This window comes from Saccopteryx bilineata, chromosome 11 (assembly GCF_036850765.1).
Source record: "Saccopteryx bilineata isolate mSacBil1 chromosome 11, mSacBil1_pri_phased_curated, whole genome shotgun sequence".
NCBI classification, from domain to species: domain Eukaryota; kingdom Metazoa; phylum Chordata; class Mammalia; order Chiroptera; family Emballonuridae; genus Saccopteryx; species Saccopteryx bilineata.
In genome coordinates, this window is record NC_089500.1 from 47,681,003 (window position 1) to 47,708,417 (window position 27,415).

General features: G+C 38.6%; 1 protein-coding gene across 1 annotated transcript in view; it reads left to right on the forward strand.

The window, feature by feature from the left end:
• Nucleotides 1-27,415, forward strand: part of USP14 (ubiquitin specific peptidase 14) — a 58,135-nt gene that overhangs the window by 18,373 nt on the left and 12,347 nt on the right. The window contains exons 4-12 of the mRNA XM_066247596.1: nt 2,252-2,356; nt 4,062-4,165; nt 16,577-16,635; nt 19,692-19,822; nt 21,166-21,246; nt 21,762-21,847; nt 23,291-23,405; nt 25,520-25,585; nt 26,531-26,623. Of these exons, the coding sequence (XP_066103693.1) occupies nt 2,252-2,356; nt 4,062-4,165; nt 16,577-16,635; nt 19,692-19,822; nt 21,166-21,246; nt 21,762-21,847; nt 23,291-23,405; nt 25,520-25,585; nt 26,531-26,623 (840 nt within the window). The remainder of the gene's footprint in view (nt 1-2,251; nt 2,357-4,061; nt 4,166-16,576; nt 16,636-19,691; nt 19,823-21,165; nt 21,247-21,761; nt 21,848-23,290; nt 23,406-25,519; nt 25,586-26,530; nt 26,624-27,415) is intronic.

Here is a 27,415-nt window from a genome sequence, read left to right on the forward strand (position 1 = left end):
TGAATAAATAAATAAATTAAAAAAAAAATAGTTTCAAAATAACAGGTGAGCTGGGCACAGTGGTGCACACTTGTAGTCCCAGCTACTGGAGAGGCTGAGGCAGGAGGATCCCTTGAGCCCAGGAGTTCTGGGCTGTAGTGTGCTATGCCGATGGGTGTCCGCATTAAGTTTGGCATCAATATGGTGACCTCCCAGGAGCAGGGGACCACCAGGTTACCTAAGGAGGGTGAACCGACTCAGGTTGGAAAAATAACAAATGATAGAATGAGGGTTATTGGATTAACAATAGGTACTCTGTAAGACTGAGTTTATTGACCTTATTAATTTCCTTATTTTAATTTTCTGCTTTTTTTTATTATTAAACCACCACTTGGGTTTTTTCTTTAAAATCTCTGTACCCTTTTCTTTGTTTCATGTGTTCATCATATCTTCCAATTAAGATACTGAGTATGATCTTGTTCATATTTCAGGAATATGAGATTTAGGATGACATTTTCTTCATTGGCCTTTTGTTGTATAGAATGTAACATATGTGCTGAATATAAGTATTCCATTAGGTTAATAATGTGTAGAATTACAGAATTGAGTATTTTGAACTTATGTGTTTGGGTTGATGTTTTCTAATAGAGATTTAATGCTTTCAAAATACATCTATTCACATGTAAATAATTGTTTCAGTTACGTAATAGATATTCACAGAAAGAATCTTATTAGTGCTTAATTTGTTTGTTATGGGAAGAAATTATGCCATTGTCTTTTTTATTTAGGAGAGAGAGACACAGAGAGACAGAGATAGGGGTGAGATGAGAAGCATCAGCTTATATTTGTGATACTTTAGTTGTTCATTGGTTGCTTCTCATATGTGCCTTGACAGTGGAGGGGGGCAAGCCAAGCCAGTGACTGGGATCATGTTGATGATCCCATGCTCAAGTTGGTGACCCTGCACTCATGCCACCTTAGGGTTTTGAACCTGGGACCTCATGGTGCTCTATCCACTGCGCCACCACCAGTCGGGCTATGCCATTAAATTTTACAGTGATTTTCTTTTCTTTTTTGTTTATTGACTAGAGAAAGAGGAAGGGGAGAGAAAAAGGGGGACATGAACATCGATCTGTTCCTGTATGTGCCCTGACCAGGGATCAAACTGGTAACCTCTATGCTTTGGGAGGATGCTCTAACCAACTGAGTTATCCAGCCAGGGCTATTAATTTTTTTTATTTTACAATGATTTTTTTCTTTTGTATTTTTTTCTGAAGTGAGAAGCGGGGAGGCAGAGAGACAGACTTCCACATGTGCCCACCCAGCATGCCTACCAGGGGGTGATGCTCTGCCCATCTAGGGCATTGCTCTACTGCAACCGGAGCCATTCCATGCCCTGAGGCAGAGATCATGGAGTCATCCTCAGTGCCCAGGCCAGCTTTGCTCCAGTGGAGACTTGGCTGCAGGAGAGGAAGAGAGAGAGAGAGAGAGAGAAAGTAGAGGGGGAAGGGAAGAGAAGCAAATGGGCACTTCTCCTGTGTGCCCTGGCTGGGAATTGAACTCAGGACTTCCACACGCTGGGCCGATGCTCTACCACTGAACTAGCGGCCAGAGCAATGATTTTCTTTTTTATTTATTGATTTTAGAAAGAGGAAGGGAGAGAGAGAGAGAGAAAGAGAGGAACATCAGTCTGTTCCTGTGTGTATGTAAATTTTAATGATCATTTGAAGAATTATCTAATATGTGAACATTCTCAACCTGCTTTATGACAGTATTTTTTCTTTAGCTTTATTGATTTATAATTATGTAGAGTAAAATATACTTTTTTAGTGTATAGTTTGATGAATTTGGTTAACTTTGTATAGTCATGTAACTGCACCACAATCGATATAGACATTTTACCACTCTGAAAAGTTTCCTTGTGCTTCTTTGCAGAATAGCTGGTGACCTCTGGCCTAAAGCAGCCATATTAGTGCTTTTATTTTTTTTTAATAACAAAGATTTTTAGAATATTTACACAGGTGTGAAACCTTCTCTACAGTGTAATTTTAGAACATTTCCATTACCCTGAAAGAAATGCATGTCTAGTTAAAGTCATTCTCTCTTCCTATCTTCAGTCCTAGCAACTGCTAATCTACTTTGTGTTTATAAATTTACCTTTTCTGGCAAATAGAAGCGTGCAATATGTGGTTTTCTATGTCTGACTTCTTCCATTGAACATAAAAATGATTGTATTTTGATCATTTTATGAAATTTTTTTGAAAAAAAACAGGGAATGACTCTTCTAATGATGGGATCTGCAGATGCTCTTCCTGAGGAACCTTCAGCTAAAACTGTCTTCGTGGAAGATATGACAGAAGAACAGTTAGCATCTGCTGTAAGACAAACCACGTTTTATATGATCACTGCTTTTCAGAAGCACAGTTACTAATGTCCCTTTCAGAAAGTAGCATCTGGATATTGTGATTTAATTAATATCAAGCTGTATGTTGTACTTTATTTATTTTGAAATTGACTTAAAGGAGTGCTTTTATAATTAGATAATTCATTGTAAAGTCAATATCTGTAATAAATATACGTCTGGCAGTTAGCACTATTTAGGTGTTTACTGTTATTTTTATGAGAAAAGAGGCTCAAAGAGGTTAAGTAGTATAAATGTTAGGATATTTAAATTCTTGAAACCTTCCATGTTGAAATACATACAGTTGGTTTAGAAACTAGCTAACATATACTTGTCAGGTGTTGTCACTATTTTTACCACCCAGCATTTATGTAGTACCATTCTTTTATTGTATTTGGAAGTGTTTCTATGTATATTTTGTCACCCTTTTGTGATGATAAGCCTGCAAAGAGGACAAGATTGATACGACTGTCTTTATTTTCATTTTCAAGAAAGAAATTTAACCATAATGATTGTTAATATGATGCAAGAAAAATTTTTGTTGGGAGATAAAACATGTTACCTTAGGGCAGTGGTTCTCAAATTTTTGAAGTCAGGGCACATTTAAAATCCTAAAAATCCTAAAAATAATTGTACGTGCACTATATACAGATTTCTGAGAAATATGTTGTGATAATTAAGTCAAATATTAAAAAAAAGTCCAAGCGTGCTTTTATGGTAATTAAATGAAATAAATATGACAAAATTAAATTTATTCGGACATTCTAAAACATTTTTATGTTACATTTTTTGAGTTATGCTTTTTAGAATTTGTAAAAAAGTGGGCTTAAAAAAATAAAAAAATGAAAAAAGTTATCTTTTTATATATATAGATACATTCTTAGTAAGATTTAGTAAATTCGGCAGGTCCTGGTGCGAATGTGTTAAGTTTTTACATTCTTGTGAAACATGAGCCTGATGTGTTCTAGTGATTTCTTCAATGTTTGGGCATGTATTTGAAAGGCAAACTCATTTCCTTGTTGATACATTGAAGAATTCCTCTCTTTTAACTCTTAAATGTGTTGAGTGCAGAAAAACCCCCACCATACATATCATCTTAACTCTACACCAAACAAAGGATAGAAGAAATTTGCCTCCAGTCTTTCCAGGGATCATGGGGGGTAGTGTAAACAATCCAGCACCACAGCTTTAAAATTTTCAAGAAAGAAATTACTTGAAACAGTTACTGTTAATATGATGTAAGAAAAATTTTTGTTGGGAGATAAAACATGTTACCTTAGGGCAGTGGTTCTCAAACTTTTTGAAGTCAGGGCACATTTAAAATCCAATTAGGTTGCCTTTTGCAACCTAATCAGGCAAGTGAGGTGGCGGGTTGGGCAGACTGTCAGCTTACAGCCAATTCCCCACACCTCTGTCCCCAAAAATCTAAACTTCAAAAACCCTGTTGGATTTTTGGTCCCCAACAGGCACATATTTCTCTGGAATACAATAGGACGGACCTGGAAATCTTGTAGGGCGCACCAGTGCGCCCTGGTGCACATTTTGTGAACTACTGCCTTAGGGTAAAGGTGGAATATAAATTGGTATGAGTTGGTAAATTTTACTTGCTATAAAGTGTGAACTTTAGTGCTTTATATACGCTGTCATTTTATAAAAATGACTTAATTCTTTTCCTTATCAGATGGAATTACCATGTGGATTGACAAACCTCGGTAACACTTGTTACATGAATGCTACAGTTCAGTGTATTCGTTCTGTGCCTGAACTCAAAGATGCCCTTAAAAGGTAAGACAAAGAAATGTTTTAAGTATTCTGTGGTAATGGAAGATCACCTTTGGGTGAATAGTGTTTTGTGTGTATAGTATCTTTTTATTTTGTCCCAGATATTTTTTTTACTTTTTTTTTAATTGATTTTAATTTATTGTGTTTACATGGATTCTAGTGTTGCCCCGAATGCATCCCCCTCCTCTGTATTCCCCTCAACATCTCCCTTGCCCCTTCCCAGAGCGCCCTCCTCCATTCCCTTCAGCTTTATCCCATCCTATCATCCCCTTTCCCTCTGTCCTCTTTTCCTCTGGTCCCTTTGATCCCTCCTCTATCTCAATTCCGTTCCTCAGTTTACACTGTTCCTTGGATTCCTCAAATGAGTGAGGTCATATGGTATTTTTCTTTTTCTGCCTGGCTTATTTCACTTAACATAATAGTTTCCAGGTCCATCCATGTTGTTGCAAAAGGTAAGGTTTCTTTCTTTTTCATGGCCCCATAGTATTCCATTGTATATATGTACCACTGCTTTTTAATCCACTCGTCCACTGACAGACACTTGGGCTGTTGCCAGATCTTCGCTATTATGAACAATGCTGCCATAAACACGGGTGCATTTCTCCTTTTGAAACAGTGCTATGGTGTTCTTGGGGTATATTCCTAAAAGTGGGATAACTGGGTCAAAAGGTAGTTCGATTTTAATTTTTTGAGGAAACTCCATACTGTTTTCCACAGTGGCTGCACCAGTCTGCATTCCCACCAGCAGTGCAGGAGGATCCCCTTTTCTCCACATAGCCAGCACCTATCCTGTGTTGTTTTGTTGATGAGTGCCATTCTGACTGGTTTGAGGTGGTATCTCATTTTGGTTTTAATTTGCACTTCTCTAATGATTAGTGATATTGAACATTTTTTCATCTGCCTGTTGGCCATCTGTATGTTCTCTTTGGAGAAGTATCTATTCAGTTCTTTTGCTCATTTTTTGATTGGATTGTTTATCTTCCTAGTGTTGAGTTCTACAAATTCTTTATAAATTTTGGTTATTAACCCCTTATCAGACGTATTGTCGAATATATTCTCCCATTGTGTAGTTTGTCTTTTTATTCTGTTCTTATTGTCTTTAGCTGTGCAAAAGCTTTTTAGTTTAATATAGTCTCATTTGTTTATCCTATCTTTTATTTCACTTGCCCATGGAGATAAATCAGCAAATATATTGCTGTGAGAAATGTTGGAGAGCTTACTGCCTATGTTTTCTTCTAAGATGCTTATGGTTTCACGCCTTACATTTAAGTCTTTTATCGATTTTGAGTTTATTTTTGTGAATGGTGTAAGTTGGTGGTCTAGTTTCATTTTTTTGCAGGTAGCTGTCCAGTTTTCCCAACACCATTTGTTGAAGAGGCTGTCTTGATTCCATTGTATGCTCTTACTTCCTTTGTCAAATATCAGTTGTCCATAAAACTGTGGGTTTATTTCTGGGTTCTCAGTTCTGTTCCATTGATCTATATGCCTGTTCTTACGCCAGTACCAAGCTGTTTTGAGTACAATGGCCTTGCAGTATAATTTGATATCAGGAAATGTGATACCTCTCTCTTTATTCTTCCTTTTCAAGATTGCTGAGGCTATTCATGTTCTTTTTTGGTTCTATATAAATTTTTGGAATATGTGTTCTATATCTTTGAAGTATGTCATTGGTATTTTAATTGATATTGCATTGAATTTATAAATAGCTTTGGGTAATACAAACATTTTAATGATGTTTATTCTTCCTAACCATGAACACAGTATATGCTTCCACTTGTTTGAATCTTCCTTGATTTCTTTTATCAATGTTTTATAATTTTCCGAGTACAAGTCTTTAATCTCCTTGGTTAAATTTACTCCTGGGTACTTTATTTTTTTGGTTGCAATAGTGAAGAGGATTGTTTCCTTAATTTCTCTAACAGTTCATTGTTAGTGTATAAAAATGCCTCTGATTTCTGAGTATTAATTTTATATCCTGCCACCTTGCTGAATTCATTTGTCAGGTCCAGTAGTTTTTTGACTGAGACTTTAGGGTTTTCTATATACAATATCATATCATCTGCAAATAATGATAGTTTTACTTCTTCTTTTCCAATTTGGATGCCTTTTATTTCTTCTTCTTGTCTGATTGCTATGGCTAGGACTTCCATTACTATGTTGAATAGGAGTGGTGAAAGGGGGCAACCCTGCTTTGTTCCTGATCTTAAGGGGATTGCTTTTTTCTTTTTAGGTTTTTTTCTTTCAAGATTTTATTTTTATTCATTTTAGAGAGAGCTGAGAGAGAAAGAGAAAGGGAGGGGAAGGAGGAGGAAGCATCAACTCCCGTATGTGCCTTGACCAGGCAAGCCTGGATTTCGAACCGGTAACCTTAGTGCTCCAGGTCAACGCTTTACCCACTGCACCACCACAGGTCAGGCAAGGGGATTCTTTAAAATTTGCCCATTGAGTATGATGTTGGCTGTGGGTTTGTTATAGATGGCCTTTATCATGTTGAGGTATGTTCCCTGTATTCCCACTTTGCTGAGGGCTTTGATCATGAATGAGTGCTGGATTTTATCAAATGCTTTTTCTGCATCTATTGAAATCATCATGTGGTTTTTCTCCTTCCTTTAGTTTATGTGATGAATCACATTCATTGATTTGCAAATATTGTACCAGCCTTCCCTCCTCAGAATAAATCCCACTTGATCATGGTGTATGATTTTTTTTTATATATTGCTGGATCTGGTTGGCTAATATTTTGTTAAGGATTTTAGCATCTATATTCATCTGGGATATTGGTCTATAATTTCCTTTTTTTGTGTTGTCTTTGCCTGGTTTTGGAATCAGAATTAGGCTCACCTCATAAAAGGAGCTAGGAAGTCTTCCTTCCTCTTGAATTTTTTGAAATAGCTTGAGAAGGATAGGAGTTAGTTCTTCTTTCAATATTTGGTAGAATTCACTTGTGAAGCCATCGGACCCCGGGTTTTTGTTTGTTGGGAGTTTTTTGATAACTGCTTCAATATCATTTGTTGTAGTCGGTCTGGTTAGGTTTTCTGATTCTTTCCAATTGATTTTTAAAACATTATATGTTTCAAGGAATTTGTCCATTTCACCTAGGTTGTCTAATTTTTTGGCATACAGTTCTTCATAGTATTTTCTTATTATCCTTTGTATTTCTGTTGTGTCAGTTGTTATTTCTCCACCCTAATTTCTAATTCTATTTATTTGAGTTCTTTCTCTTTTTTTTTTCTTGGTGAGTCTGGTTAAAGGTTCATTGATCTTGTTTACCTTTTCAAAGAACCAGCTCTTGGTTTCATTGATCCTCTGTATTGTTTCTTTAGCCTCTATCTCATTTATTTCCACTCTGATCTTTATTATTTTCTTCTTCTACTACCTCTGGGCTTTTTTTTTTTTTTTTTTTTTTTTAATAGAGGAGAGGGAGAGACAGAGGGAGAGAGAGAGAGGAGAGACAGAGAGAAGGGGGGGAGGAGCTGAAAGCATCATATGTGCCTTGACCAGGCAAGCCCAGGGTTTTGAACCGGCAGCCTCAGCATTTCCAGGTCGACGCTTTAACCACTGCGCCACCATAGGTTAGGCCTACTACCTCTGGGCTTTACTTGCTATTCTTTTTCTAGTTCTTTTAGAGGCAGGGGTAAGTTGTTTATTTGAGCTTTTTCTAGCTTCTTAAGGTATGCTTATAATGCTATGAACTTCCCTCTCGGTACTGCTTTTGCTGTGTCCCCTAAATTTTGAGTTATATGCTCATTATCATTCATTTCTAGAAATATTTTGATTTCTTCTTTGATCTCACTGTTAACTCATTTGTTATTTAATAATATGCTATTTAGTTTCCAAGTGTTTGAGTATTTTTCAGTTTTTCTGTTGTGGTTGATTTCTCGTACTGTGAGCACTTGAAAAGAATGTATATTCTGCTGCTTTAGGGTGAAAGGTTCTGAAGATACCTACTAAATTAAGTTGATCCAATGTGTCCTGTATGTCTGCTGTTTCTTTGTTAATTTTCTTTCTTGAGGATCTATCTCAAGGGTAGTAACCTTTTTATACCTACAGCCCACTTTTGTATCTCTGTTAGTAGTAAAATTTTCTAACCTGTTCCACAGAAATGGTGATTTATAAAGTAGGGAAGTAACTTTACTTTATAAAATTTATAAAGCAGAGTTACACCACGTTAAAGCATATAATAATAATTATTTACCAAATACTTTATGTTGGAGTTTCGCTAAGTTTGGCAGAATAAATCTTTGTAAAACAACTTACTATAGTTAAATCTGTTTATTTATACTTTGGTTGCTCTGCTACTGCCCACCATAAAAGCTGGAACGCCCACTAGTGGGCGGTAGGGACCAGATTGACTATCACTGATCTATCTAGTGGGATATTGAAATCCACTAATATTAAGTATTGCTGTTGATCTTGTCCTTTATATCTAACAAAGTCTGCTTTATATATTTAGGTGCTCCTAAGTTAGATGTGTAGATATTTATAGTGGTTATATATTCTTGTTTGATTGCTCCCTTTATCATTATGTAATGACCTTCTTTATCTCTTACTATAGTCTTTTTTTTTTTTTTTTTTTTTTTTTCATTTTTTCTGCAGCTGGAAACAGGGAGAGACAGTCAGATAGACTCCCGCATGCGCCCGACCGGGATCCACCCGGCATGCCCACCAGGGGCGACGCTCTGCGCACCAGGGGGCGATGCTCTGCCCACCCTGGGCATCGCCATGTTGCGACCAGAGCCACTCTAGCGCCTGAGGCAGAGGCCACAGAGCCATCCCCAGCGCCCGGGCCATCTTTGCTCCAATGGAGCCTCAGCTGCGGGAGGGGAAGAGAGAGACAGAGAGGAAAGCGCGGTGGAGGAGTGGAGAAGCAAATGGCGCTTCTCCTGTGTGCCCTGGCCGGGAATCGAACCCGGGTCCTCCGCACGCTAGGCCGACGCTCTACCGCTGAGCCAACCGGCCAGGGCTATAGTCTTTGTTTTAAAGTCCATTTTGTCTGATATAAGTATTGCTATCCCACCTTTTTTTTTTTTTGCATTTTTCTGAAGCTGGAAACAGGGAGAGACAGTCAGACAGACTCCCGCATGCGCCCGACTGGGATCCACCCGGCACGCCCACCAGGGGGCGACGCTCTGCCCACCAGGGGGCGATGCTCTGCCCATCCTGGGCGTCGCCATGTTGCGACCAGAGCCACTCTAGCGTCTGAGGCAGAGGCCACAGAGCCAATCCCAGCGCCCTGGCCATTTTTGCTCCAATGGAGCCTTGCCTGCGGGAGGGGAAGAGAGAGACAGAGAGGAAGGAAAGGGGGAGGGGGAGGGGTGGAGAAGCAGATGGGCGCTTCTCCTGTGTGCCCTGACCGGGAATCGAACCCGGGTCCTCTGCATGCTAGGCCGACGCTCTACCGCTGAGCCAACCGGCCAGGGCCCCCCACCTTTTTTTTTTAATTTCCATTTGCATGAAATATTTTTTTCCATCATTTTACCTTCAGTCTATGTGCATCTTTTGTTTTAAGATGTTTCTCTTGTAGACAGCATATGTATGGGTCCTGTTTTCTTATCCATGCAGCTACCCTATATCTTTGATTGGATCATTTAATCCATTTACATTTAAGGTTATTATTGATATGTAGTTGTTTATTGCCATTCTTTAAAGCTGTAATCCTCTTTTTGCTATATTCTTTTCCCCATTTGATCTGTTTACAACAGGCCCTTAATATTTCTTGTAGCATTTGTTTGGTTATAATGAATTTCTTGAGTTTTTTTGGTCTATGAAGCTTTTTATTTCTCCTTCAATTTTAAGTGATAGTCTTGCTGGATAAAGTAGTCTTGGTTGTAGGCTCTTGTTCTGCATTACTTTGAATATTTCTTGCCATTCCCTTCTGGCCTCAAGTGTTTCTGTTGAGAAGTCAGAAGTCTTCTGTATGGGGGCACCTTTATAGCTGATAGCCTTTTATCGCATAGCTTTGATATTTTAATCATGATGTGTCTTGGTGTAGATTTCCTTGGGTTTCTCTTTAATGGAATTCTCTGTGCTTCTTGAACTTGTGTGACTTTTTCCTGCATCAATATAGGGAAGTTTTCAGCTATGATTTTTAAAATCAAATTCTCTATCCCTTGTTCTTTCCCTTCTTCAGGAACCCCTATGATGTGGATGTTAATTTCTCTTCCTGTTGTCACAGAGCTCTCTTAGTTTCCTGAGACTTTTTGAGTCTCTTGGATTTTTTGCTCTGCTTCTGTGCTTTCATTTATCTTGTCCTCTAACTTGCCGATTCTATCCTCACCTTCATCCATCTTGCTTTTAATTCCTTCCATTGTGGTCTTCATTTCTGATATTCTATTTGTCATTTCTGACTGATTTTTTTTTTTTTTTTTTTTTTTTTTCCTTTTCATTTTTCTGAAGCTGGAAACAGGGAGAGACAGTCAGACAGACTCCCGCATGCGCCCGACCGGGATCCACTCGGCACTCCCACCATGGGGCTACGCTCTGCCCACCAGGGGGCGATGCTCTGCCCATTCTGGGCGTCGCCATGTTGCGACCAGAGCCACTCTAGCGCCTGGGGCAGAGGCCACAGAGCCATCCCCAGCGCCCGGGCCATCTTTGCTCCAATGGAGCCTTAGCTGCAGGAGGGGAAGAGAGAGGCAGAGAGGAAAACGCGGCGGAGGGGTGGAGAAGCAAATGGGCGCTTCTCCTGTGTGCCCTGGCCGGGAATCGAACCCAGGTCCTCCGCACGCTAGGCTGACGCTCTACCGCTGAGCCAACCAGCCAGGGCTGACTGATTCTTTTTTATTATTTCAGTGTCCTTTTTTATACTTGCTATCTCTTTATTTAGTTGTTTGTTATGATCCTCTATTGTTCTAAGATCTTTGAGCATTCTAACGATCATTATTTTAAACTCTGCATCTGGTAATTTGGTTATATCTGACTCATTTTTCTTTTCTGGGGATTTCTCTTGATTCAGTTGGGTTGCATTTCTCTGCCTTCTCATTTTGTCTGTGTATAAGAAAGGTTTGGCCACTGACGTCCACTGGATGTGGCCTCCGTGTTCCCTAGGTGTGGTCTGTCTGCAGGCCCACCACTCCCTCTGCCGCTACTTCGGGTGTTTGGGTATGGGCGTTACTGGCACCGGCCGGCTGTTGCTGTCGCTACGATTTCCGCCTCTCTTCCATGGGAGCAGCTGTGTTCAAGTTTCTGGTCTACAAGCCTCGGCTTTCACCCTGCCGCTGAGGGTGGGGCTGCGCACCACGCCCTGGGCCGCAAGCCTCCTTTTTTTTTTAGTAGCTTTATTGAGATAATTAATTTATCATATCATTTATCCTTTGAAAATGTTAGTTAAATGGTCTTTATTATATTCACAAGGTTGTGCAACAGTCACCACATCTAATTTTAGAATATTCCCCACATCTCCAAAAGTAACTCGTCACTCCTTATACCCTTCCCACCTGCAGCTCTAAGTAGCCATTAATCTATCTTCTGTCTTAACAGATTTACCTATTTTGGACATGTCATATAAATAAAATCATTCAATATGTGGTCTTTTTGTGACTAGCCTCTTTTACTTAGCATATTATTTTCCATGTTCAATCATGTTATAGCTTGTATCAGTACTTTATTCCTTTGTATGGTTGAGTAATATTTAATTGAACAAAGATACCACATTTATTTTTTCATTTATCAATTGATGGACATTTGGATTGTTTTCAGTTTTTAGTTATTATGAGTAATGTGGCAGTGAACATTCAGTCACCAGTTTTGTAGATGAGTTGTTTTTATTTTCTTGTTAATGAATAGATTGAGTTAGAGAGACAGGAGAGGGGGAAGTGTGGACAAACAGATGGACACTTCTCCTGTGTACCCTGGCTAGGATCAAACCTGGAACTTCCACATGCTGGGCTGACACTCTACCGCTGAGCCAACTGGCCAGGGCAGGCAAGCCAATAATTGGTAAGGAGAATAGTTTTCCATTAGTGATTACTACTATATTACTAGATGTATCAACCACACCTTAATTTTGGGGCCCAAAATTTGACAAAAAAAATATACAGTGATACCTTAAGATATGAACAGACCAACATACGAATTTTTTTTTTTTTTTTTTAAGATACGAGCTGCAACTCAGTTCGTATTTTTGTTCGAGATCCAAGTGAAATTCCAAGATACGAGTTGTGATTCGGGACGCTCCCACTAGTTGGCGCATTGGTATACGGGTCCAGTATCGGCAGTTTGATATACGAGTTGACTGACTTACGAGCTCAGTTACAGAATGAATTAAATTCATATTTCAAGGTACCACTGTATTACATGAAGTTATTGAATTCGTTTTATTCATCATAAAATTCATACAACTCATCACTGTCAAAACTCCCATACATTATTAGCTTGTCCTGTATCTGATGACGATTTACTGTCTTCAACAATGAATGCAAAAACAAGCACGGAAAAGTGGGAAATGCAAGTAAGAAAACTACAACTGAATATAGGACGCACTCAGTTTTTAGACCCCAAATTTTTCGGAAAAGGTGCATCTTATACACGAGGAAATAGACTATATTGCTATTTTACTTTTATTTCCAAATATATGTTGTAATGATTTTTTTTGTTGTTGTTTTCTGAAGTTGGAAACGGGGAGGCAATCAGACAGACTGCCGCATGCACCTGGCCGAGATCCACCTGGCATGCCCACCAGAGAGCAATGCTCTGCCCATCTAGGGTGTCGCTCTGTTGCAACCAGAGCCATTCTAGCGCCTGAGGCAGAGGCCGCAGAGCCACCTGGGCCAACTCTGCTCCAATGGAGCCTTGGCTGCGAGAGGGGAAGAGAGAGACAGAGAGGAAGGAGAGGGGGAGGGGTGGAGAAGCAAATGGGCACTTCTCCTGTGTGCCCTGGCCAGGAATCGAACCCGGGACTCCTGCATGCCAGGCTGATGCTCTACCACTGAGCCAACTGAGCCAACTGATTTTTTTATATAGAATTTACTCATAAAATTGGCTGGTCCAACCTTTTATTTTTTATTTTTTTTGTATTTTCAGTGTATAGTTTGTTTCTTTTAGTCAGTTTTGGTAATCTATGTTTTTTACGAATTTGTCCGTATGTCTTTAAGCTATTATAGCATAAGAGTTACTTTATTTTTGGACCTGTATTATTTCCCTGTTTTTATTGTTTGTTATATTTGTTTTTTTATTCCCTGATTATCTTGCCAGAGGTTTATAGATTTTATTTTTCACAGAATCAGTTACTTCAGTTTTCTGATTCGTCTTTTATTTATTTGTATTAATTTTTTTTATTTTCCTTAGACTTGTTTTGTTTTCTTCTTGCATGCTTGGATCATTTATTTATATATATATAGTAATGAAAGTTTTTAATTCTGAGGTTTTGCTATTCCTTATTCATTAGATAATACTGTTCAGATATTTTTTAAAAAACACTACAGACCCTAGCCATTTGGCTCAGTGGTAGAGTGTTGGCCCAATGTGTGGATGTCCTGGGTTTGATTCCTGGTCAGGACACACAGGAAAAGTGACCATCTGTTTATACAACTCTCCCCCATTGCCTTCTTTCTCTCTTTCTTTCTCTCCCTCTTACTCTCCACAGCCATGGCTCCATTGGTTCTAGCAGATCAGCCCTGAGAACTGAGGATGGCTCCATGGAGCCACCAAGAATAGCTCGGTTGCGAGCATGGCCCCTGATGGGCAGAGAACATTGGCCCCAGATGGGGTTGCTGAGTGGGTCCTGGTCTGTCTCTATCTTCCTCTTCTCACTTGGAAAAGAAGAAAAAATACATAAAGTAAAAAACACTATAAAATCTCTTGTCTTTTTGCCCAAAGTGTTTCTTTTTAAAAATATTTATTTTATTGATTTTAGAGAGAGAGGAAGGGAGGGAAAGAAAGACCAGAACATCAGTCTGTTCCTGTGTGTGCCCTTACTGGGGGTTGTACTGGCGACTTGACACTTCAAGTCAATTCTCTAACCAGCTGAGCTATCCAACCAGGGCCCAAAGTGTATTTTTAATTATTGAGTTATAATCAGAAAAGTATACAAATGAATTATCCCAGAAGGAACATATTCATGTAATCAGTACAAATAAACAGCACTCCCTAGATCTCCTCACCTATCCTTTACTAATCCCTTTGCCCAGCCTTCTTTCCGAAGCTAATACTAACCTGAGTTATTTTTACTACTCTGAACTCTTTATGAACAGAAACCTAAAGATGGTGTTTATCTGGGTCTGGCTCATTATATTTGATTTTTCCACGTTGTGTTTATGTGTAGTTGTAGTTCATTCATGTTTGTGCTATGTAGTATACCATTTATGTATATACTACCAAATAATTATTCACTTTCCTGTTGAATGTTTAGGTTGATCTGATGTATGATTGTTGTATTTCATAGGTAGAGAAGTCAAGACATCCTTGTTTTTGTAGGTGATACAGTATAATAGACGATAAATTGACGTTAATTATATTCAAATTTTCTGTATCCTTATTTAATTTTTATTTATTGACTTGACAGATCACTAAAAAAGGCACTCCCTTGGTTCTTTTGTCTGTAAAACTCAGTATTTCTATCTGTTAAACCCCTCAGTATTCATGTCAGTTTTCTTTTCTATTTTATAACAATTTTTCTTTTTGACAGAGAGATTGAGTCAGAGAGGGATAGATAAGGACAGACGGGAAGGGAAAGAGATGAGAAGCATCAATTCTTCGTTGCGGCTCCTTAGTTGTTCATTGATTGCTTTCTCATATGTGCCTTGATTGGGGGTCTACAGCAGAGCGAGTGACCTCTTGCTTATGCCAACGACCTTGGGCTTCAGGCCAGTGACCTTTGGGCTCAAGCCAGCCACCATGGGGTCATGTCTGTGATCCCACGCGTAAGCCAGCGACACTGCGCTGAAGTCAGTGACCTCAAGATTTTGAACGTGGGTTCTCTGTGTCCCAGTCCAATACTCTATCTACTGTCTACTATGCTGTATCTACTGTGCCACTGCCTGGTTAGGCTATGATATTTATTTTTTAAATGAATGTATATAATTTAGACATTATTATGATTATTGTGTATTGAAAAATTAAATGTTTTTGTTTCAGCACTTTTCAACACATCTAAATAAATGGAAAAAGGAAAAACAAAACTCTCCAGTTGAATATAACTTTAACGATATTTTCTGTGACCTATTCTACTTAAATAATCATAGAATGTTTTTTGTTTTTTTAATTGAAATATCTACATCTATGAAATAAATGCATGTATTTTAAGTGTCCAGTGTGATCAGTTTTGACAAATGAAAGTTCTGTGTAATCTATTTTACAGTCAAATTATAGAACCTTTCCACCATCTCAGAAAGTTTTTTGTACCTTTCCCACTCAGTTCTCATCTCCTCTCACTGCCTAAATCCTCAAGGTGCTACTGATCTCATGTTAGCTTTGTGCGTTCTGAAACTTAAATGTACAGAATGTACTTACTATTATTATTTTGGTTTGGCTTAATTTGCTCAGCATATTCTTTGAAATTTATCCATGTTATTGACAGTATCAGTAGTTCTGGTTGCTCCACATTCTTGCTAATCTTGAGTGACATCACTTTTTTTCATTTTAGTGGGTATGTATTAGGTAAGCATAGTTTTTTTTTTTTTAAGAGAGAGGAGGGAAGATAGATTCCTACATGTGCCCTGACGGATCCACCTGGCAACTGTTGTCTGGGGCTGATGCTGGAATCTACTGAGGTATTTTTACTGACTCTGCAGTGGATGAATTATCCACCTAGGGTGCTGAAGTCCCAGGTTTGAAACCCTAAGGTCGCAGCTTGAGTGTGGGATCATCAACATGATCCCAGGGTTGCTGGCTTGAGCCCAAAGGTCACTGTCTTGGCCTTAGCCCCTGGGTCAAGGCACATATGAGGCACACTAAAGTGACACAACTAAGAATTGGAACTTCTCAGCTCTCCCTTTCTGTCTCTCTCAAAAAGGAAAGAAAGATAAGAAAAGAAAGTTGGGAGCAACTCCTAGAAACTGGCAGTTGAAGGTGTTATAGTATGTTTTTTTTGTGTGTTTTTTTGAAGTTGGAAACGGGGAGGCAGGGGCGATGCTCTGCCCATCTGGGGTGTCGCTCTGTTGCAACCAGAGCCATTCTAGCGCCTGAGGCAGAGGCTGCAGAGCCATCCTCAGCGCCTGGGCAAACTTTGCTCCAGTGGAGCCTTGGCTGCGGGAGGGGAAGAGAGAGACAGAGAGGAAGGAGAAGGGGAGGGGTGGAGAAGCAGATCCTGTGTGCCCTGGCCAGGAATCGAACCCGGGACTCCTGCATGCCAGGCCGATGCTCTACCACTGAGCCAACCAGCCAGGGCCTATAGTATGTTCTTTTAACTGTTTTTTTTCCATTTGAGTTTCAAAATGAATCGAATCCTTTTATTTAATTCTGCCTTTATGTCCCTAGATATGCTGGTGCCTTGAGAGCTTCAGGGGAAATGGCTTCAGCACAGTATATTACTGCAGGTCAGTATTGTAAAAATACATACTTCTCAAGAGAAAATATATTATTTAGTAAATGTTATTTTTCACTCACAGTTTGTTTAGTTCCCTTCAATTTATAAAGTGTATTTTATATAACATCACTTCATTAAAATTGTACTACTTACTGTAAAGAACTTGATTCTTGATTATCCAAATCATAAACCTGTGATATATGTCCTTTCTGAAAAACAATCTTTGGGTGAAATTATTGTTTTGGTTTTTGGTTCTGGTAAAATATATCTTTGGGGATGTCCAGAGATGGGTTTTATTATAGTTCATGTGATTGTTATGAAAAAGTGTCTTAGTGGGTACTAGTGTAAGGAAGTGGAATGAGGAATGAGGAGAAATAGAAATTCTTAAAGGATAGAAATGTTATTTCATTATTGCATGAGGCCGTGTATCTCCCTTTCTCATTTTGTGGCAGTTGGACACAATGAGTGCCCTCATAAATTATTGGGCTAGGTTGATAGGTTTTTTTCAGGCATGCTTCTTTTTTTGTGTGACAGCATTATTGAGATATTCATATACCTACAGTTCACCCATTAAAAGTGTACAATTCATTGTTTTTTAGTATATTCACTGAGTTGTGCAGCCATCACTAAAATCAGTTTTAGGACATTTTCATCACTCCAAAAAAAACCTAACTTTTAGCAGTCATCCCATTTCCCCCTCACCACTCCCAGCCCAATGCAACTACAAATCAGCTGTCAGCCTAGGTTGGTCTATTCTGGACTTCTGATATAAATGAAATTATACAACAGGATATCTTTTTTGACTGGCTTCCTTCACTTAGTTTTCAAGGTTCATCTGCATTATTGTATGTTTCAATACTTCATTCTTTTTATTCCTGAGTAAGATTCCGTTGATAGGCTATACCACATTTCATTTATTCTTTCATCATTGAAAGACATCTTAATGAGTTCTCCTTTTTTGACTATTATAAATATTGCTGGACATTGTGTCTACAGGTCTTTATGTGGACATATGTAGTAATTTTTCTTGGGTAAATCTCTAGGAGTGAAATATATATGGTAACTATATTTAACCTTTTAAGGAACTGCCTGACTTTTCCAAAGTAGCTGCATCATTTTACATTCATCATGTATGAGGATTACAGTTCCCCATATTCTTGATATTGCTTGATATTTCAATAATGCCTGATATTTTTTGTCTTTTGATTATAACCATTTTAGGGGTATGAAGTAGTGTTTCATTGTGGTCAACCATTAATTTTTAATACTATAAACCGTAAGTTTCTTTGTGTCATTTGGAGTTAGAGACGTTTTCTTTAACCCTTTTTCCTAAAAGTAGATTTATTTTTTGAAATAAAGTTTTTAATGAGAAAATGTGACCTCTTATATCTAGCTTATTTAATTGCTTATGTATCTAAGAGTAACTCAGAATTTTATTAGCTTTTCTAGTATCATATAGAAGGGCTTCTGGTATTGACGGAATGAAAAATACTGTTCACTTTTCGTTCTTGATTTGTTAAAATTTTTTTATTTTGAACTAAATTTAAATTTACATAAAAGTAAAAATTTACCACTTATTAATTTGTCACCTCTGGTTCATCATTCTCTATAATGCATATCCCTTTTTCTGAACCATTTGTGAGTAAGTTTGCACGTATCATATCTTTTATTCTTGAATACTTCAGTATGTATTTTCTGAGAATTAAGACATTCAGAACCACAGGACAGTTTTAAAAAAATCTGGGAGTTTAACACTAATATACTACTCTAGAAATACTGTACAGACTTTGTAAATGTTGCCCATTGACCCAGTATTGCCATTGAAAAGTTTTCTTTCTTGCTTCAGGAGCCAGTTTAGGATCACACATTGAATTAGTTATCGTGTCTCATTTGTCTCCTTTAAAGTATAGTTTTTTTTTACCTTTCTTCAAAATAATGAAATACTTTGAGATGCTCTGTTTATGGTGTATATTAAATAATCTTAAACCATCTTTTTTTTTAGTAGTATGCATTTTAAAGTGTTATTACAATTTAGGCTTATTTTAAAAATAACTAGCTTGGTACTGATGATTAAATTTTAGCCTCCCTCCAAAAATATTTTTTAAACCTTGTGTTTAGTTGATTTATTCAGCAACATTTTATTGAGCACTTGCTGTGTGCTGAGATGTAGTATTTGCTGGGTTTCAGTTGTATAACAATAACAAGTAACATTTCACATTTTACTTAAAGCTTGTCAATATAAACTAGATTAGAGTTTTGCTGTATGTGAAATAAAGGTGAAGTGTGATAGCTGGAAATCAGCCAAGGAAAAGTATTCTGACCCCCAGAAGCCAGGGCTGAGTGCATGACCTTGGGATTTATGATGTTGAGAAGTGATAACAGAGAAAACATTTTTCTAGTTTATTGATTTTAGCGAGAGAGGGAAGGAGAGAGAGAGAGACAGAAACATCAGTCTGTTCCGGTCTGTGCCCTGACTGGGATCAAACTGGCAACTTTTGTGCTTCAGGATGATACTCTAACCAAAGAAGCTATCCGGCCAAGGCAACAGAGGAAAGAGTTTAAAGAAGGCAAATAAGTTTTGGTTCTTAGCTGTTCAGTAGAATCAGGAAGTGTTTAAAGAGCCAGATTACAATATTCAGGAGTTCAGTTGATAGGAACGAAGTAGAGGGAAGTGGGTTGGGAATGGTGATGTGATAGCTGGATAATGGCATAGTGGTAGAACAGTCAGAACAGTAACATTATACTTCTTTGATCTCTAGACAGAAGTTACATTCTTTATATTGAATAAATACATACCCTACTCTGGGAAGACAATGGCTGGCAAGGAGAGGGGTGAGATAGGGCTCAGTAGTTGTTTATAGCTGGTGATTGCATTATAAAGTCTGGTGAGTCCCTTAAGATTTAAAAACCATTTTTTTCATAGTAGGAATCCAATAATTGCAAAAGAAGTAGATGTAAAAGAAAAATCATTAAGCAGTATTTTGCTTATAGTGAAATTTAATTTACAGTAGCATGTATTAAATATGCCACTATTTTACTAAGGTACATATTTGCTTTGTTTTTAAGCCCTTAGAGATTTGTTTGATTCCATGGATAAAACTTCTTCTAGTATTCCACCTATTATTCTACTGCAGTTTTTGCACATGGCTTTTCCGCAGTTTGCAGAGAAGGGTGAACAAGGACAGTATCTTCAACAGGTAATCAGAGCAAGATTCTTGGCTTTCTTTTTCTAAATGTAAAACTTAGGTTTCCTACACTTTCCATACTTACTGGAGTATATTTGGAAATACAACTCTCAGTCCTCTAGTTCACACCACTGTTCTGTCTTGCCTGGAGTGGTGCAGTAGTCTGTTAACTGATCATCTTGCTCTGCTTTTGTTTCTTTGCATTGTTTCTCCATATAGCCCCCAGAGTTCTTTTAAAATGTAAATAAGATTATATAGGTCCCTTTTTATTGATTTTCTATCTCTAAATACTCATTTATTGTTCATTGATTTTGGAGAGACAAAGAGGGTGAGAGCTAGAGAAGCATTCATTTGTTTTTTCACAGTTGTGCATTCATTGGTTACTTCCCATATGTGCTCTGACCGAGTATTGAACTCACGACCTTGTTGTTTTGGGGATGATTCTCTAATTGGCCAGGGTCCCTAAATAATCTAAATTTTAAATAATACAGCCTCTGACTACTTTTCTGAACTCATGATGTACCACTGTCCTTGCTCACTTCTCTCCAGATACTGGCTTCCTTGCTTTTTTAAAACCCTCCAGGTACCCTCTTTCTGCAGGGCCTTTGTTCTTGTTCCTTTGACTCTCAGTGCCTGACTTTCCTTGTCACCTTCAGGTCTCATGGCTTAAATGTCAAGACATCAGAGAGGCTTTCCTTGACTATCCTATTGAAATAGCACACATTCCTTTGATCCCTCCTCTGTCTCAGCTCCGTTCCTCAGTTCACACTGTTCATTGGATTCCTCAAATGAGTGAGGTCATACGATATTTTTCTTTCTCTGCCAGAGGAAAAGAGGACAGAGGGAAAGGGGATGATAGGATGGGATAAACCAGAAGGGAAGGGGGAGGGCACTGTGGGGAAGGGGGCAGGAGAGATATTGAGGGGAATATGAGGGAGGGGGAATGCATTGGGGCGACACTAGAGTCTATGTAAACACAATAAATTAAAATCAATTAAAAAAAAAGAAATAGCACACATTCCTTCCCTTAGTCACTTTCTGCTCCATATTGCTTCCCTGCCTTGTAACTCTTTTCTCTCTACTTGAATTTATCTTTTGCTTATCTGCATTTCCCATTAGGACTTTTTCTAGTGTCCAGAACAGTGTTAAGCATAATCAGAAACTCAGTAAACATCTGTTGAATGAAAAAAACTTGAAATTTTTTTGTTTCGAAGATCATAAAATATTGACACAATATTTTTCAAGAAAAATAAAATAGTTTTATTCTCCTTCCCTAAGGACACTATTTTGGAAGGATTCTGTAGACCAAACTGTCACAGTGAGGATTACTTACAGTGTCATTTTTAAAATTACAGGATGCTAATGAATGTTGGATACAAATGATGCGAGTATTGCAGCAGAAATTGGAAGCTGTAGAGGATGATTCTGTTAAAGAGGTAATTTTGTGATTATAGATTTTCCTCGTACCTTGATTCATCACCACCCCAAAGGCTTGAAATATGTTCATTTTAATTGATAGAAATGTACTTGAATGCTTGAGATGTTCACTCTGTAGATGAAATTTAAAAGCTTTCATTTGATACTTGAATTCAATATATTTATATTAAACGAGATTATTGAGCATCTGTAGTCCTTTGGTAATGATTTTTGAACCGTAGAAGGATTTTCAGAAAGGGATTACATTTATTTTCCTAGTATCTCAAAGTGATTTTTATTTTAATTTTATTTATTGGGGTGCCATTGATTAATAAAATTTATATAGGTTTCGGTTGTACAATTTTATAATACATCATCTGTATATTGCATTGTGTGTACACCACCCCAAGTCAAGTCTGGGGTCACATTTTTCAATGCTTAAATATGTATTACTAAACTGGATTGTATGAGAGGAAATATACATTAATAACTGTAAAATAAAATAGAAATTTATATTTCATTTTAATTTTTGCAGACAGATTCTTCATCTGCATTAGCAGTGACACCTTCTAAAAAGAAAAGTTTAATTGATCAGTTCTTTGGAGTCGAGTTTGAAACTACGTATCCTTATGAGCTAAGATATGTATAAACTTATATCTTATTACAAGTGTATGACATAAATTGGTATAAATAGCAGTGACTGATTGGAGTGGTGGGTGGAGTATGAAGAAAAATTCTTCAGAGGTCGTTATATCTAAAAAATAGGGAAATTAGAAATTTGGAAAATATACACTTTGGAGTGATCTTGAAGTTTAAATAATTGTATACTTTAAGAATTCATTATTTTTCCGAAGAACATCTTTAGGAGAGTCCACTTTATTTACCTCATATAGAATTAATTTTTTTTTTTTTTTGTATTTTTCTGAAGCTGGAAACGGGGAGGCAGTCAGACAGACTCCCACATGCGCCCGACCGGGATCCACCCGGCATGCCCACCAGGGGGCAATGCTCTGCCCATCTTGGGGCATTGCTCTGCCGCAATCAGAGCCATTCCAGCGCCTGAGGCAGAGGCCATAGAGCCATCCTCAGCGCCCGGGAAAACTTTGCTCCAGTGGAGCCTTGGCTGTAGGAGGGGAAGAGAGAGACAGAGAGGAAGAAGAGGGAGAGGGATGGAGAAGCAGATGGGCGCTTCTCCTGTGTGCCCTGGCTGGGAATCGAACCCGGGACTCCTGCACGCCAGGCCGACGCTCTACCACTGAGCCAACCGGCCAGGGCCGGTAGAATTAATTTTTAATTGTATGAAATGAAGTTTATCAGTTTTACCTGAGATTGAACCAATTCATAAAACATAAATTTAGGGAAGTATTATTTTGAAGATGATGGATAGAAACTTAGAAAAGATTTCTTTGTTTAATCTTTGGGTTACCAAGATCATTTTAAGGCTGTATAAGTAACAACTTGTATTTGTTTAATGTTTATCCTTTTCATACGTTCATTGTCAGTATTGTTGGTAAGTAAATGAGCATTTTTAAATATGTAGAAGTAAATCTACTGGGAGACCAAAATGTTTTTTTGTGGGTTTTTTTTTTTTTTTTTGTATTTTTCTGAAGTTAGAAGCAGGGAGGCAGCCAGCAGACTCCCACATGCACCCTGCTGGGGTCCACCTGGCATGTCCACCAGAGGCGATGTTCTGCCCATCTGGGGTGTTACTCCATTGCAGCCGGAACCATTCTAGCACTTGAGGCGGAGGCCATGGAGCTACCCTCAGCGCCTCGGCCAGCTTTGCTACAGTGGAGCCATGGCTGCAGGAGGGAAAGAGAGAGAGAGAAAGGAAAGGGGGAAGGGTGGAGAAGCAGATGGGCGCTTCTCCCCTGTGTGCCCTGACCGGGAATCGAACCCAGAACTTCCACATGCTGGGCTGATGCTCTACTGCGGAGCCAACTGGCCAGGGCCAAGACCAAAATGTTTTAAGTATATTTTAAATTATTGAATAAGGATAGCTTATTTAAGATTATATAATAAGTTGAATGCCCGTTAGCATATTCCTTACCTTATTTCTCAAAGCATGAAATGCACAGAGTCTGAAGAAGAAGAAGTCACTAAAGGAAAGGAAAGTCAGCTTCAACTTAGCTGTTTTATCAATCAAGAAGTCAAGTATCTTTTTACAGGACTTAAATTGGTAAGAACAATTAGAGTTGATCCTCATTATTTCCGGATTCCATATTTGCAAATGTACCTACTTGCTAAAATATATTATTTGTAACCCAGCATCAATACTTCTAGTGTTTTCATGGTCATCTGGAGATGTGTGTAGTGTGGCAAATATTTTGAGTTGCCTGACATATACTGTCCCACCTGAGGTCCAGAAAGGTGATGCTTTGACCTGTTTCAGTTCTCATACTGTAAACAAATACCCTTTTTGCAGTCATTTTTTAAAAAATTATTTCTTTTCCCTGACCAGGCGGTGGCTCAGTGGATAGAGCATCGGACTGCGATGCGGAGGACCCAGGTTCGAGATCCCGAGGTCGCCAGCTTGAGCGCGGGCTCATCTGGTTTGAGCAAAGCTCACCGGCTTGGACCCAAGGTCACTGGCTGGAGCAAGGGGTTACTCGGTCTGCTGAAGGCCCGTGGTCAAGGCACATATGAGAAAGCAATCAATGAATAACTAAGGTGTTGCAATGCGCAATGAAAAACTGATGATTGATGCTTCTCATCTCTCTCCGTTCCTGTCTGTCTGTCCCTGTCTATCCCTCTCTCTGACTCACTCTCTCTGCAAAAAAATTTAAAAAACAAACAAACAAACAAACAAAAACCCTTGGAGGTGGTGGCAGCTTCCAGGAAGTGGGGGTGTGGGGCTGGCACGGGAAGTGAGAGAAGGTAAAAACTTTTTCCACAGTGATTCCTTTTGAAATGAGATTAGTAATTAAAAAAAAAACAGACTTAAAACAATTTTTTACACTCTGTAACATGTTTAGAATAAACAATAATAGTAAGTCGTTTTAACTAATTTCTTATTTATATATTGTCAAAGCAGAGCACATTAGTGCTAATTATTTTTTAGTGTTTTTAAATTTATGTTTATTGAATTTATTGGGGTGACATTGTTAATGAAATTGTACACCTAATTATAGGTGTACAATTCTATAATACATCATGTGCATGTTGTATTATGTGTTCACACCACCTAATCAAGTCTCCTTCTATCACCATTTATCCCACCATTAGTGTTATTTATTTATTTATTTTAAACAGAGAAAGTTAGAGAGAGGGATAGATAAGGACAGACAGACAGGAACAGAGAGATGAGAAGCATCAATCATTAGTTTTTTGTTGTGACACCTTAGTTGTTCATTGATTGCTTTCTCATATGTGCCTTGACTGGGGGCCTTCAGCAGACTGAGTAACCCCTTGCTCGAGCCAGTGACCTTGGGTCCAAGCTGGTGAGCTTTGCTCAAACCAGCTGAGCCCGCGCTCAAGCTGGCGACCTCGGGGTCTCGAACCTGGGCCCTCCACATCCCAATCCAATGCTCCATCCACTGCGCCACCACCTAGTCAGGCAGTGATAAATTTTGATATTAGAAATAGTAGCTAATGTTATTGAACATAGAATATATTTAGTTTTTCAATTTTTCTACATGTACAATTTAATTCATGTAATTCTAATAATAGCATTATAACATAGGTACTGTTATCACCATTTATAAATAATACCCAGAGGGATAGCTACCTTGCCCAACATCACATAGGCTCTGGAGTTGAGAGGCAGACATGAGGCTTTCCCACATTGGCTAGATCAACAGCGGGTTTCTTAGTTATGACTTTTCTCAAATTTGATTGGTTCTGGAAGGCTCTGATACATAAAGCATAAAGAACAAGGATTTCCCACATTCTCCTAATTTTTCTCTAATATATGAATATCCTAATAAACTAAGTAGAGGAATGACATAAAAGGCTGTCTTATGTTATATAAAATGCAGTATAGATGCAAAATCTGAGGAATATTTGGGTCATAATATAAACACTAAACATTTATGACTTATATTCCAACAAGTTCACACAGTATACATTTTTTTGATGCCTTCTGTTGCTTTTCATGAACTGAATCATATCTAAAAACGAAATTCTTCTCACATTGTCATCATTCAGATTATCTCAGTGCTATAAATCCATTGATGTACTATACATTGTCTGTTAAGTAGTGCTAATATTTAAAAGAATTAAAGGTATGATTCTATATTGTGGAAAAAATCCTTTAAAACTAATGTTTGGTCTTCTGTTACATTCTTTTTTTAGCGACTTCAGGAAGAAATCACCAAACAGTCTCCAACATTGCAAAGAAATGCTTTGTACATCAAATCTGTAAGTTACGCATTCCTTTTGAAATCAAATTTCATTTTATTAAAAGTTTTCCAGTTAATTAATGTTGCTCAGTCTTTTTTTTTTTCCAGTTTTTTTTGTATTTTTCTTTTTTTTTTTTTGTATTTTTCTGAAGCTGGAAATGGGGAGAAACAGTCAGACAGACTCCCGCATGCGCACGACCGGGATCCACCTGGCACGCCCACCAGGGGCGAAGCTCTGCCCACCAGGGGGCGATGCTCTGCCCCTCCGGGGCGTCGCTCTGCCGTGACCAGAGCCACTCTAGCGACTGGGGCAGAGGCCAAAGAGCCATCCCCAGCACCCGGGCTATCTTTGCTCCAATGGAGCCTTGGCTGCGGGAGGGGAAGAGAGAGACAGAGAGGAAGGAGGGGGGAGGTGGAGAAGCAAATGGGCGCTTCTCCTATGTGCCCTGGCCGGAAATCGAACCCGGGTCCCCCGCACACCAGCCTGACGCTCTACCGCTGAACCAACCGGCCAGGGCCTTTTTTGTATTTTTCTGAAGCTAGAAACGGAGGCAATCCGACAAACTCCCGCATGCACCCAACTGGGATCTACCCGGCACGCCCACCAGAGGGCGATGCTCTGCCCATCCGGGGTGTCGCTCTGTTGCAACCAGAGCCACTCTAGCGCCTGAGGCAGAGGCCATGGAGCCATCCCCAGCGCCCGGGCCATCTTTGCTCCAATGGGGCCTTGGCTGTGGGAGGGGAAGAGAGAGACAGAGAGGAAGGAGAGGGGGAGGTGGAGAAGCAGCTGGGCGCTTCTGTGTGCCCTGGCCGGGAATTGAACCCGGGACTTGCGCACACCAGGCTGACGCTCTACCACTGAGCCAACCGACCAGGGCTGCCCAGTCTTTGTTTTTATCAAACCAAGGAATTTAAAACTTATGTGGTATTTTTATGTCATAGGATTTCTAATTTCTTTTCTCAGTCCAAGATTAGCCGGTTACCTGCTTACTTGACTATTCAGATGGTTCGATTTTTTTATAAAGAGAAGGAATCTGTGAATGCTAAAGTTCTTAAGGTTAGTAATGAACTTTTTAGTGTAATAAAAAATTTTCTTTGAAGGCAATTCCTAACTTATAGTTGGTTTCTTTATTCCTTTAGGAATAGTTAAATTTTCTTTGAAATACAATAAATAGGGAAGTATATTTTTAAAAAGATTCCCAGGTAATTCTTTTGGACACCTTTCATTCCCCAGAAACACTGCCCTAGGTCAGATCAGAGGTACTTCAGTGGTCCTGATCTAGCAGGTTGAGAGTGGGTTTGGGTAGATGCTGGATAACACACTGCACTGTGTTCTCCCAGGTGGAAGAAGAGTGTTAAATTATTGGTGCCCAAAGAGGACTTAAATTGTAATTTCTTGGTGTAAGAGCCAGCCTCATGATGTAGCTGTTTTATTGAACTATAGTTTGCTACATACCCAGAATCCCTGATCCTTGGGAGAGGTATATATAATTCTAGACTGTTCATATGAAATTCCAAATATATCTTCAAATGTAGTTAGTTTTATATTAGAAGGTTAACTGTAGTTGAAGTATCTACTATCGTTAACTTGGTATATTAATATTGTTATTAAACTATATCACTTCTTTCTGTGTAAAATTGTATTTCATATTACAATCAGAAGTGACCGTATATGTAAATTGACTTTGCTGCTGGTTTTAGGTTTCCATTTTCGCAGCAACTGGTCTATTTCTAAAATGCTTTTTTGCTGTATAAATTTTGGTAATTCCTCTGTGGTCAGTTTCATGGGTTAAAAAAAATTTTTTTTAAGAGAGAGAGACAGGGACAGACAGGCAGTAAGGGAGAGAGA